This window comes from Cryptomeria japonica, chromosome 8 (genome assembly GCF_030272615.1).
Source record: "Cryptomeria japonica chromosome 8, Sugi_1.0, whole genome shotgun sequence".
In the NCBI taxonomy this organism is placed as follows: domain Eukaryota; kingdom Viridiplantae; phylum Streptophyta; class Pinopsida; order Cupressales; family Cupressaceae; genus Cryptomeria; species Cryptomeria japonica.
In genome coordinates, this window is record NC_081412.1 from 417,393,018 (window position 1) to 417,407,263 (window position 14,246).

The 14,246-nt window shown below is 37.4% G+C and overlaps 1 protein-coding gene across 10 annotated transcripts in view; it reads left to right on the top strand.

Annotated features, from left to right (window-relative positions):
- The window catches only part of LOC131028547 (histone deacetylase 15), a 122,311-nt gene that overhangs the window by 8,600 nt on the left and 99,465 nt on the right, over nucleotides 1–14,246 (top strand). For all 10 annotated transcript variants that reach the window (XR_009102602.2, XR_009102600.2, XR_009102601.2 and 7 more), the window contains exons 2-3: nucleotides 10,038–10,705; nucleotides 10,868–10,949. Coding sequence is in view for 7 of the 10 variants with exons in the window: in XM_057958838.2 (XP_057814821.1) it covers nucleotides 10,154–10,705; nucleotides 10,868–10,949 (634 nt within the window). In the remaining 3 variants the exon portion in view is untranslated. The remainder of the gene's footprint in view (nucleotides 1–10,037; nucleotides 10,706–10,867; nucleotides 10,950–14,246) is intronic.

A 14,246-nucleotide genomic window follows, 5' to 3' on the forward strand; every position in this document is an offset into this window, starting at 1 on the left:
AGAGGTGAAATTAAAATTGTGAATTTTCTGAATATTTTCCAGAATTTAATAAATGATTTTTTCGAAAATTTTGAAGAAAGAAAATCATTTTTTTGGCTAAGTATGAAATTTTTTTGAAAGTTTTAACACTTGATGGTGACTTCAACCGACCTCAAGGCTGAGGGTTTGGGGGTGAAAATTCAATTTTTGTGGCTAAGTATGAGAGTGAAAAATGGAAAATTTTCCAACACTTAGCCATTTCGCGGCCTCGGTATTTTTTTTCGAAATTTTGCAGAAATTTTCTAACTTAAAGTTTTCATCATTCATCTATAGGTCTTAAGCACCATGAAGTTCCAGGTAGATAAAGATGCTCCTCCAGAGTCGAGGATGACTTCCAAGTGGAAGAACATCAGCGACACCAACCTCGGACACATCAACCTGAGAGGGAGTTTAAGAAGCGAATGTTTGGTCTGGACAACCTTGTGCCTACCACCATTGCGCGAAAAATGATGAAGAGTGGTATCGTGCACGCTGCCGGCTTCCTCCCCACCATGCAGTGCAATGAACTAGTAGTTGAATGTGCCAAACACTACAACCCCATCAGTAAGGATATTGTTGCACCTGATGGAAGAGTGTTGGCGAATGTCAGCGATGAGGCCATCAAAGAAGCCTTCAGGATCCCTGAGTACCACAACGTAGTATATATGACCAAGGACGAAGCTGACAGTTTGTACCACAATCACCTGGAAGAATATGATGCCATAGTTAATCATTCCTGGCTAGACAAGCCGAGGAAGGGTGCCTCCAAACTCCAGAGGAAGAGCCTAGTGCGAGCATACTTCAAGGAGGGCATTGGAGACATGATTGTCTTGCTCAATAGAATAATAGGAAATCCTTAGGGAGCTCCATTCGAGCCCTGGATGTATTATTTCATTAATGAAATAATCAATGGAGTAAAAATGATAGACTGGGCCCGTATGATTAGTGACAACGTAGATAGCTAGCTAAGGAATCTGGAGGCGAATAGGACTTTCTTCATGAGTTCTTACTTGTTCTATTCTTTAGCCAGGACCTACAGGTACAGAGGTCTCACTTGAAGAGGAGAAGTTGGGAACAAGGAGAACCAATTTCCGGTATATGATTGCTATCCCCAGCTCCATATGGAGGAGAAGTTCCATTTCAAAAGGGTGAATGATGCCTTCCTGATGCACATTACCCGGACCCTTCAAGGTGGCCTGCACCAAAGGCTCTCTCAAGAGTCTATGGACTTCATCGGTCGGTTTGGGCGTTGGTACATCCAATATCCAAAGTTCACTTACCTCCGAATTCAGGGATTCTCTGGGACCCCATACAAGCTTCCAGCTTACCCTACCAACCGAGTGGTGTTGCTCAAGGTTGTGAGACAATTGGAGGAGTATATAGTGATTCAAAGGGATAAGCAGAAGAAGGCAGGGACATCCTCACTTACAATTGGTAATGGGCTGGAAACATGTCCATCATCACAGGCTGCAGCTACTGCTGAGAAAGAACTGGCCTGGTATCCCTTCTACCAATACAAGGCAAGAAAAGATTTCGATCCATTCCATAGGATAAAGAAGATCGAAGGGACAACGTTTGAGCACAGACTGTATCTAGAAGACTACTGGGCTAATGCAGCCGATAGTTTCGAGATCCGGAAGAGGTTTTGGTCAAGAATTCCTTTAAGTATGGTGAGAGCAATGAAAGTGTTCAAAGTCGCCGATCAGGTGGAAGAAAGCCTAGAACTTCAGCAGTCGGGTTTTGAGAAGATGAAGAATGAACCTTTAGTCTTGATAGATTGGACAGAGGGAGAAAAATCAGATCTAGTAGACCTCATGAGGTCAGTGGTTGAGTACTCAAGGTGGTGGGCGTCTGAAAAGACAAAACAATTGAAGGCCAAAGGTGTGGTTCTAACTTATGAATTAATGGGAGTAGATGATACTCTGTCCGTCCATCCTTGTACCTCCGCCGGTGATGCTCGGAATCCAGAAAGTGTTGGATCTCGAAAGAGAAAGGAGTTGGGTGGAAGCTCCACAAAGGTCACAGGGAAAAGGGCTGTAGGTGAGAGAAGAGAATCCAGCGAAAGTCACTCCATCCTAAGTGCTGCTTCCATTGCGCCTGATCAAAGTACAATTGGGGAGCAAGAGATGAACATCTATGTGATTGATGATGAAGTAAAAGTGCTTTCCCAGCCAGTTGAGGAAGTGGTGGAGAAGGTCTTCCGAACTCCAGACAGGGTGCAGATTGAAGCCCCTACGATCTTCTTGGATGGCATACCAGCGAACCCAGGAGAAGCAGACGATTTGTTTGATCGGAATACTGTAGAACAATCAACCATTCCTGATTGGCTGAGAGCAAGGATAAAGGCCAAGGTTCCCAAGGATGCCCACTCAACCGAGGAGGTTACCGCAACATTCCTGGAGAAGGTGAATGAACCCGCTATAGCTAAACTGCCCAAACCAGCCAGGAAATTTTCCCTGATTCAGAGAGACAGTGTCGGATTCAGGACAATCCAGATAGCAGTGCCCAAAGAAGGGAAGACTAGGGACAATGTCACCGCAAATGACTACAAGATTACCACCATAGAGATGGGTAAGCCTACCTAGGACCAGGAGATCCAATATTTTGATGACTCCTGCAACGTTCTAAAGACGAGGCTAGCTCATGAAAAAGAAAAGAGGAAGAAAGTGGAAGAAGAGAACCAGCAGCGGAAGAAGTATGTTCTCCATCTTACCAGCCCGCTCGACCATGAAGTCCTGGCTACTCCACCACAGCTTCTTCAGCAGGGATCAATGAAGGACTATGATGATATGAAGGGATCATACACTCAAGAAAAGGAGTGGATTTCAGACGCTGTGATACGTGCTGACACCCTGGTAGAAAACTTAGTATCAGCACATGAGGCAACTTCTTTGTTGATTGATCGTATCCAGAATCTAGCATCCAATTGGGAAGAAGTGGATGAAATTCAGAATGAAATACTCCCTCACCTGAAGGTTATCCGAGGCATGTCAAAGAAGAGCTTAGTGGATGCAGGCATCATACGGACAGGAGACAGGTATGACTTCGACACGTGGTACTATGCTCTGGTCACTCGGATTGAGGTTCTGAAGAAATCCGAGACCAAGTGTTTTGAGACAGAGGCAAGGGTTAGAGAGATCCTGGGCAAGGTATTCCGTGTGGCGTCAGAGATCTGGCAGAAGGAAAGCCTAAGGGAGAAGCATTTACAAGCAGAGAACCTGAGAGCCAGGATTCAGGCAAGCTTCTTCTGAGATTCAGGGATGATTAACAAAGGCGATCTTTCGAAGATTGCAAACTTCCTCTCCATCGATGACAACTTCCTCACCCAAGCAGTGGAGTGGGAAGGCATCCTTGCCACATGCATCGATGATGTGGATCTCATCGACTTCCAGATTGGCAGTTTGCCAAGTGTCACCATGGAGGAGGTCAAGCTCATGGTGTCCAGATACGTTGAATCTCTGAAAGAGGAAAGTGGCCACTCACCTCAGTAAAATTAGTAGCTGTGCCACTTGTCACTCTTTCATTTGCTTGAACTGATAGTATTTCGGGAAACCCTAATTAGGGTTTAGGACTTTCAATCTTGGCCCTTGATCACTGTTTGATCTCGGCCATTCATTTATTTTTGAGAAACTATATAAGGTTGCCTCCTCTCATTTGAAAAGGGTGAGGTTTTTGATGTATTGTTGCTTAAGGTCATTTCCAGATAATACATTGCATGTGCGTTGCTTTGTAATCTCTATTATTTGAATGATTTGCATGGTTTCAATTGCCTCAACACTTAGTTAGAAATAATTTAGATATGCTTTCATTGTTGTTAATTTGAATGAAGGATTTGATAAGTATCAATTGATGGTGTATTTTCGCTCATACTTTTGGTAAATGGATGATTTCCATTCTACCGTGCAAAGTTAGTCTGAGCCCATCCCTTGTGCATCCCAACATCTTGATCATAAGCACAACCCATTGAAGATTGCATCGGCCTTGTGTAGTTGTCCCTAGTGTGGCGAAGCAAGGTTTGGTTTCTCGAAAGCACCCAGTTGATATCGTCTCCAGAATTCGTAGGATTAGATTAGCCTTCCTGAACCCTATCTCTTTTTCCCTTTCTTTTGAAAGTCTAAATCCTAGAAAATCCCCCCCCAAAAAAGAAGAAGATCCTAAAAATTGCTAAATCCATCTAAGTCCAGCAGTTCAAGAATACTTATCAAATGTAAGTCCCCCTTGAAAATTTCAGCATACACTACCCAAGAAGCTACTCCACTAAAGTCGCTTGTTTGCACATATAGACCTTGGAATCAGTAGTGATTTTTTAGGAGAGGATAGAATACCTTCGGGTATCCTATCCTAATGTTTGGTAGATGATAAAACAGACACCAACAGAGAGGAAAGATTCCTGAGAGTAGTGGCACAAGCAAGGTTCATAAAGTTGAGGTTTCCAACTTTTCCGAAACACTGAACCCGGAGGATCTGATCGATTGGATCAGAGAGTTGGAGGACTACTTTGAGTTTGAGGATGTCAAGGACCCACAGGGTGTCCGGTTGGCATAGACCAAGTTGAAAGGGCATGCTGCCTTATGGTGGAAAGAATTGCAAAAAGACAAAGTGGAGAATGGTGAATTGAAGATCACCCAGTGGAGACAGATGGTTGCAAGATTGAGGGCCAAGTTCATACCGGGAGACTATGAATTGGAACTGTTCAAGAAGTTGCAGAACCTGAAACAAAGAAACATGACTGTGAAGGAATATACTGAGGAATTCTACAAGGTGGTGATTAGATCTGGACATAGAGAGATGGACAGAGAAAAGGTGGCGAGGTACATCAATGGACTTGCTTTTAACATTCAAGACGAGATGAGTATGTTGAAGGTTTCCATAGTTGAAGAAGCTTACCAGTATGCCTTGAATGTTGAGGAGAAGGTGAGAAGAAGACAACTGAATAAGGGAAAGGAGAAATTCAAGATGAATGATAGTATGAAGAAACCAGTTGAAGAAGAGGAGTCAAAACCTAAGTGGAGTAAAGAACTGGAATAAAAGACACCGAGGAAAGGTAGCAACAGTACTGATAGAGAATTTCCTGGCAAATGTTTCAAAGTGTGGAGAATCCGGACATAGATCCTATGAATGTAAGCAAGGAATGGCAAGAAGTTGTGTGGCAAGTGAAGAACCGGATGGTACCAGACTTGATTGTGCACCAGAGCAAGGAGAATCCCTTATGTTTAGAAGAAGGATACCGGATCTACTCAGAGGAAGAGTCTTTTCTGGACTGTATGCAAATCAGGTGGTAAGTGTTGCAAGGTCATTGTAGATAGTGGAAGCACTGATAATTTAGTATCTGAAGAGATGGTTGTGAAGCTTGGGTTGAAGAGGCTTAAGCATCCTTGTCCTTATGAGGTAAGTTGGTTACAAGATGATTAGAAGATAGAGATAAAGGAGCAGTGTTTGGTGAGTTTCAATATTGGGCCTTTCAGAGATGAAGTTTTATGTGATGTTGTGTCTATGATTGTTTGTCATGTCTTGTTGGGAAAACCTTGGCAGTATGATAGAGGAGCTAAAACAGAGGTTGGCAGTTAAAGAAGATGTTTGGATCAGAAATGAGCATGGGATCTTCATTCCGAATCCTTTTAGATGTTCACGAGTTGCCTCTAATGGAACATCTTTTTCTACCTGGGTTGTTTGATGCAGGAGCATCCCCGGTCGATGAGCAATCTTGCATCAACCAAAAATATTTCCTTCAGTTTTGTTCTTGTTCAGTTCTTTGTGTAGTTTTCTGTATTCTTACCGGTATGTACCGGTAGTTGCTTGTTCTTCGTGGCACATCTTATTTTCGGTTTCCAAACAGTTTCATGTGCTTGATTCCAGATTTTCAGTTCATTTGGGTTCTTTTCCGGTCAGTTATTGCTTCCGGTTAACTGTTTCTGGGTTCCAGGACAGTTCTTGTGCTTATTGGTTGGTTTTCCTTCATGACCGGTGCGATTCTTGGTGTGTGGATCAATCTTGGGTCTTGTCCGATGTTCTTTGGCGTGTGGCCGACCTTCCTGCCGAACCGCATCACTTGGTTGTCATTTTTTGGAAAGATTTCTTAATTCTTAGGGCCGACCTAATTACACGTTTCATTTTTCTGCAATGGTGAATGTAATCTTACGAGGCCGACCCATAAGTGTTCCGGTGGGTATAAATATGTTATCACATATTCATTGGTAGGGGCAAAGGAAGTAGAACCCATAATAAGGATTGAGATTCGCATGTTGTGATCCAGTTGATTCTTAGAGTCCCGGTCGGATTGTATCTGGCTTGAAGCTTGCATGTAACCGGTTAACTACCGGATGTTCTTTGATGATAATATGAAGATTGCCGGAAGTACTAAGGCTGTAATATGATATATTTATGTGAATTTGTTATGTTTTCTTGCTGCTTTCGTTTTGTCTCTCTTGCTGCATAAGCTGGTTGACTCTTTTGAGGGTTTTTACCGGTTATGGCTGCATCATAAGCACACACAAAAGCAATTATTGAAAGCAACAACATCCATACATATAGTAATATCCAACAATAAGCAAAGTATCCATGTCCAAATTACTATAAATGGAACAGCATAGACAAGTCAAAGAATGAAGTGTCAATGAACTAAGAGGTCAATAGTTTGGGATATTATCTGATTATTTGTGCTGATGCTTAGTTATAAGCTTAGACATAAGAAATTCACGTTGATATATTCACATAGTTTGCATGCATTCAAAAGAGGTGCCAACATTCTCAATTTGTGAATGGTTGGTTTCACAATGATACAAGGGCCTTTAGACTTAATATGAGTGACAAGGCCTTTATGCATGTGTGATTGGAAGAAGTGTGATAAGTGTTTTGGTAACTTTAAAGTGACCTGCTGATTAAGAGGAGCTTCTTGTGAAGTTTGCTAAAGGTAAAATGCTGCTCAAGATCGTAAAGAAGCTTTTCCTATAGATAGAAGAATTCATCTTGTGGTCCATGAAGAAGGCTGATGTGGGTGCTTTCAAAGTTTGCAAAAATGTGAAAAACCCAATCCATAATGTTGTTGTCTCATGTATCAAATTTTGTTAGAAGTGTTGGGGCTAGAAGTTTGCTTAGACAACTAGTCGCTTTGTTGTATTTCTCATTTTCGTGTTTGATCATTAGATGGAAATGTTGCAGTGTTTCATCCAATCTATGCATTTCATGTTACACATGTAGGAACTAAAAAGGTTTTTAAATGAAGTCAGTATTGGTCCAACTTGCACAATGGCATACAATTTTTTCTTCATAAGTGGTATATCTTTGTACTACATCATTAAATATAGTTTCTTAACTTGATTTCTTTGAAGTTATAAAAGAGCTGAAAGAGTGCATTTGATTATGGGCGTTTCTTTTTCCCTTTGGCATTGAAATATTTTGAATAAGTGTGGAAATTTCAAGAAGCATGGAAGTTTTAAGTTTCAGCTTTAAGTTTTTTAATTAGTATTTATAATTTTATTAATATGTAATATATTTAAGGCAATTTTAATATTCATTTTAAAATAGATTGAAATAGCTTTCCACAATCCATGATTAATTGTAATAAATCTTATGGATTAAATTGTGTGCGTTTTTAGATCGACGTTTTGGATCACACTCAGTGATCCATCATTAGGAAGTGGAAAAACGAATGAATTAGGATTGCAGATATGTCCTTATAAAGAGTGAAGTTGCAGAGGGAGATTAATAACGAAATGAAAAATAATAAAAAAATGAAAAATCAAGTTCACAAAAATGTGAAAAAGAAAAAGAAAAGAAACACAAATTAGCATAAATTAAGGAGAAGAAGAAAAAAGACAAAAAGTTTTTTAATCTTGTTTTTAACCTCTACCCCTTTTTTATTCCTTTCTTTGTGTGTTTTATCTTTTTCTCATTATCTTATGTTAATTTGTGTTTCTTTTCTTTTTCTATTTCAGAGTTTTGTGAACTTGATTTTTCATATTTTTATTCATCTGACTCTGCAACTTCACTCTTTATAAAGACTTATCTGCAGTCCTGATTCATTCATTTTTTCTCTTCCTGATGATGGATCATTGAGTGTGATCTGAAATGTCGATCTAAAAGCGCACACAGTTTAATCCAAAAAAATTAGTACAATTATTTTAAAATAGTTAAATATTTTCACATTTACATTTAAATTAACCATATTAAAAAAACAAATTAAACATATTTAACTATTAATAGTAAATAATAGTTAAATATTTTAATATTTAATTCTAAATAAAAAATAAAAATAAAATAAAAAAAATATAATTTAAATTATATTAACACTTAAATATTAACAATAAATAAAAGTTAAGAGTTATAGATAGATATTGACGTATGATCATATCTAACCGTATCCAAATTAGAGGGTCTTGAAAAAGAGTCATATCTATGTTGGATACTATATCCGAATCTGCATCAATATCTTTTGTCCATGCATATTTGATATATATCAATAATTTGCAAAAAAGAAGGAACAAAACAGATTTGAAAGCACAGTTGATAGAGATAAAGATAAAGATAATTGATAATATAATATCAAATATCAAATCAATACAAAATTACAATCAATAATTTTCATACATGGCACTACAAAATATACTAATCCAAGTTGAAGAGGTTGATGTTTTTCAACATTTTTAAAGGCTTTTTTTAATATATTCTAATAAATACACAATAATATAAATTAATATTTGTCTAATTTTTACTTTTTATTAATATTGTATAACTGGTTAGGTTTATGGTTAAATCTTATCAACTTGGAAAGCAGCCAAATTTATATAAACTTAATTTTGGCTTTAATTTACAGTTATGATGCAAGTTGATAACTTACTCAATAACATTGAAATACGTGATATAAAATAAAATTCTTTGAAATTTGAAAACAATTCACAAGTATAGTAAACTGCAGAGATAATTGAAAACTTCAACTTTAAATCAATATAAATAAGTATAATAATAACCAAAAGCATAAAAACACTCATATTCCTCAATACCCCTGCCAAAAAAAAAACAACAAAAATATCCAAATAGCTACAAATTAAAATATCTTATGATTTATTTTCCCTGTTTCTAGTAAAATTTAAATGTAAAATTTTAACGCTACAATGGTTGCAAAATTAGTGGGCATCTCTTTTAAATGCACATTTTACATATCTATGTGGAAAAAGAATTGATTGGATATAGGTATTAAAATAGCTTTCATGTGCTTGCTTGTGTAGATAAATCCCATTCATACATGGCAGCTCAACCAAATAAATTTCTACTCCCATGTTCCTGCTGCAGATTCTTAATCTGAGATTATTGTTTGCCTATAGCTTCGTTATTTATTAATAAGCCCTGCAAAATATGTGGAAGACTAAGGCATCATTTGGGAGTCAAAATTGCAAGCATTTATGTAATATGATCATATATGCATTATTATTATAGATTTTTTATTTAATTCTGTTTTTCTAGTCTTACTATTTACTAACTTGGCTTCTATTGTTGTTTATGTAGTTGCCATTCAACTATTTGAGTTGGAAAAAAATTGAAGTTTTGAAGTTATTAAATAAATTGGTAGTAAGATAACAATAATTCATGTTTCTAGGGACAAGTGCTGGATGGTTTGAGAATTATAGTTAGGTTATGTAGGATTGCATGATAATCTAGGTTTTATTTGGAGTATTTGAAATATCTCTTGAATTCTTTTACTTTGATTTCTTCTTTTGAATGAATGGTGTTGAATGGCAGAATGAGGCTCGTATATAAATTTTCATTGACCCTTCAAAGCTCTATTAAGTTCTTTGGCATCTCTAGTTGACTTCTGGAATTATATAACAAAAAATATGTAGCTGATTTATTTAATCTAATGTCTTGTACCCATTTCAGAGTTGTTGATTTGTTCTATAATAGTTTACGTAGTTGTAAATATTAGTGTCTACTCTAGTCTATCATCTATTTGATGTGTTATGGTTGAGCAGGGCGGTGGCTGAGTTTTTGTTAAGCTGGTTAATCAAGCCAACCTTTTTTTGCAGGTTCATTTCCCAAAAATTTTATATGCGGTTCCTTTGTTGGCTATAGCAAGTGCTAGAGCACTTTTCTAAATATTATTGTTGAGGTAAGACTTGTCTTGTATGCAAAGAGGGCTGCAATGACCTATGCACCAGAGTCGGTCCATCCTGAAAAGGTTGAGCATTCAGGCGATCAAAATGGTTGGAAGGACAAGGATAAATCTGAGATGAGCAATGGAAATGTGATAGAAGATGCCTGTAAGCCAAATTTAGATGGAGATAAAAATTCTTATGTTGAGAATGATGATCAAGAAGAAAATTTGCCAGATGGTTCTCCCCATGACATCTGTCTCACTTCTGAAAGGAGCTTAAGTACAGTTGTTAGAGTTCAAGAGAACGGGAGTGATAATGCAATCTACCATTCAGAAGATGGTATGGAAGTCAATATTTCAGAAATTGAAGGGACTCCAGGTGTGGACAACGTGGGGCTGGCACCCTTCAGAAATAGGAGAGAACAAAGTTGTAGTAGCAGAAGATTAGAGGAAGCACTTGCTTTGTATGAGCAAGAATTGTTGGAAGATGATGACGAAGATGACAAGGACTGGTTACCTTTTCGACGATTTGCTGTCCAGACAAAGTGGTTCTGCACCAATTGCACTATGGCCAATTTTGATGATTCAGTCTATTGTGATGTATGATCCATTCATATTTATTTTTGATTTGAAGAGACTTAAACTTGAATATAATTTGCTTGTATCAACAAGAATTTATGGAGCTTTGCCCAGTGTTGTCTTTTTGCTGGGCATGCACATATTAATTGCTGACAAAAATAATGATTATTTTATCTGTTGAAGCTATGTGGAGAACATCGGAACTTTGAACTCATACCAGCAAAAATGCTGGGAAAATTTGAGGCATCTAGGGAGAGGCTAGAAGGTAATGCAATCCCCTGTTTGTAGATCTATACTATTGATATCAGCTTGTGTTAAATAATCATGTTGATGCAGTGCTAATTGTACGTGAAGTCCTATGTATACTTAATTCTGTAAAAAAAATCATTTTGAAAACCTCTTACTACTATAATTAGCATGTGGAAGTGTCCTATGAGTAGATTGAATTTAAATATCATAGTTATGCTATTGGTAGAAACAATTCCCTTTCTCCTGCCCTTCTGCCAATGCACACAATCCTTTGCTTGCATGCTTTTTCCTCGACTTATTTGGTGGTCATGTGGTCACTTTTCCATTCAGTGACAGGAGCTAGTTTTCAAAATACCATATCTTACCTTATATTTATTTCTCTCATATATGTAAATATATGCTTATGGATATTTTATTGAGATTAATGAAATGAATCCATAAGTAAATAAACATTAAAATCCTCAATCAAATACAGAATAAAAATATGTGGCGATGTCAGGAAATATGCTGAATGGAATAGACAAATAGAAATTGTAAATATGAAATTGAATGGTTAGTTGGGAGGTCCTGCCTTTATTTATACACCTTCCATACTTTACATAAGGGTAACTTGATCTATAGAGCTGCTAACTGTAATAATATAATATAAGCCACCCAAAGATATTTGACATCAGTGATTTTGATGAGCTCATCAAAATGGATTTTACTCTCCAGTACTCCCATAAGGCATACTAGTACATCTAAGTTACCTGAAGATATATGACAACATCAGTAATTCAATGAACTTGTCAAGATGTATTTTACTGTATGACACATCCCTAAGGCACAACTTGAGGGTCAAAGGAAGGTGGTATTAATATTTTGAAGCTTCCAAGGAGGCCTTGCCACCCCACATTAAGGACCGCTCATGAAAGTTGGAACAATTCTTGTGACGTGATGAACTTCACCTTGACAAGGAAATTGATGAATATGTATCTGGTCATTGATTAATGAAAATTTGAAATCCAGCATCCCCTCTTGAATGCATTACCTGATGCAGTGTTGATGAATCTCAATATGCTTTACTTTAGCATGTGCAACTAGATTATGAGCAATTTGAATAACACTTTTGTTTTCAGAGGAAAGAATAGTGAGCTGCTCTTGTGAAAATCCAAGCTTTTGTGGGAACTACAAAACCATGTTAACTCCAGTGTTGCATTCACTACTTTATATTCTCTCTGTGATAGGTGACAGAGTTGACCATGAAATAAGGTCAAACCAAGACAAAACACGATTTGAACTAGAGTTCCTCTCATCCATGTTTTCTTTCCAATCCACATGGATATAACCCATTAAGTGCCCATCACTGCGTTTAGCGTGCTTGATATATTTTTGGGTAGTACTCTTAATATACCTCAATATCCTCTTGGCTGATTCCAAATGATTTTCCTTAGACCCCTTCATCGATTTGCTCACAAGACAAACTGCAAAGGATCTGGCAGAGCATTATGACTCCTAACAAGTTGCATACAAAATGTAGTATGAAATTGCAAGGTAGAACATTAAGCTGTCAATTTGACTACTATCTAAAACACGTAGAAACTAATATCTGTGTATCCATATTGAATTATTTTAACAAGTGCACATTTAGGTTGTGAGATGAAGATCCCCTCATCCAACTACAAAAATTAAATACAAAGGAAATGGTGCAGTAAAGTAATATGCAATGATCTCAAATGTCTTCTTGAATTCAACCACCAGTCTGTGTATTAAAGTACCATAACCTGTAAATCGACATAAAGAACTGCAATCAAAATATGGTTGCCTACATTCTTCACAGACATTGTGATCCACCTTTTATAATGTTGTAAGTATGATAGAATAAAACTGTCAATTTTCTTAGATAATGCTTGCAAGCCCACCTCAACCCATATAATGACTTCTAAAGTTAAGACATAGGCTAATTCCCTTGCTTTGAAATTGGGTCCTAAGATGTTAGGGAATCCTCAGACATGTTTGATGAAGTTAAGACAATTGAAGAAGCCGTCTAACGCTACTGAAAACAGATCACTGCAAAGAGATTTGAACTTGCTTTTGAATGCTTCAAAAACAGGGTCAAATGAAGTCTTGATGACAAAGTCATGGCCATTTGAAGTTCAGTTATGCTTTTTCCCGCAAAATCAAAATTTGAAATTCAGAAAATTCAAAATTAGGTAAGAAATCCTAATTGCTGACCTTGTGCTGACTATACGACATTGCTGATGTGGTACTGACACTTGAATTGATCTGATTTAATGCTTTTTGCTGACTGGGTAATTGGTGTAATTAACAAAATTTGGCCAATGACACTCAGACATGGTTTGGCCAACTCAATTTTAACGGAAATTTATTACCACATTAGTCATACATGTTTGAAACCAATTAGAATGTGCCATGTGGCACTATGAAGTCACAAACTGCAACCTGTTAAATAACCATTGTCTATTTGTCAAATTGTCACCAAACCATTATGTGCAAGTCATTTGCCAACAATATGTGCAAGGGGTCTCAAATCGAAGATGCCTCTTCGTTCCAAACATGAGTGAAAAATAAATTGAATGAATGATTCAATAATCTGATAATTACATTGAACGATATACACACGTATATATAGAGGTTACAAGACGATGTTCTATAATTAGAACATAACTTTAAAGTAAAAGACTAAAGAGCTAAACGCTAAATTAAGCATGAAAGCTAAATTAAGCTTACAAGCTAATTACATAAAAAAAGTAAATGACCATTAACCAAGGAACTAAAAATAAGTGACTAACATAGAATTAAATATTCTAATACCCTCCCTTAATGGTCATGCTATCTATCACACCAAGCTGCCCTCTAAATTTGAGAAACTTTGCCGGGCTCAAGGACTTGGTGAGGATATCTGTAGTCTGATCTTTTGTAGGAATGTACTGCAATATCACTGATCCATCTTCAACATGCTGGCGGATGAAATGACAATAAAGCTCCACATGCTTTGTCTGCTCATGGAAGATTGGATTTTTGGCTAATTTTAGAACCCCTTGATTATCACAAAACAAGGGAATAGGTCCTGGTTGAGACATTTGCATGTCTGCAAGCATCCTACGTAGCCAAATTGCCTCACATGATGCCTTAACAGTTCCTTGATACTTTGCTTCGGTCGAGGAAAGAGCTATTGCCTGTTGCTTCTTGCTGGTCCATGTGACTGCACGTGTACCCAAGCTGAAAACATACCCAGAAGTTGACTTTCTGTCATCAACACAACCTGCCCAATCTGAGTCTATGAAACCAACCAGCCTAGGATCTTTGCTTC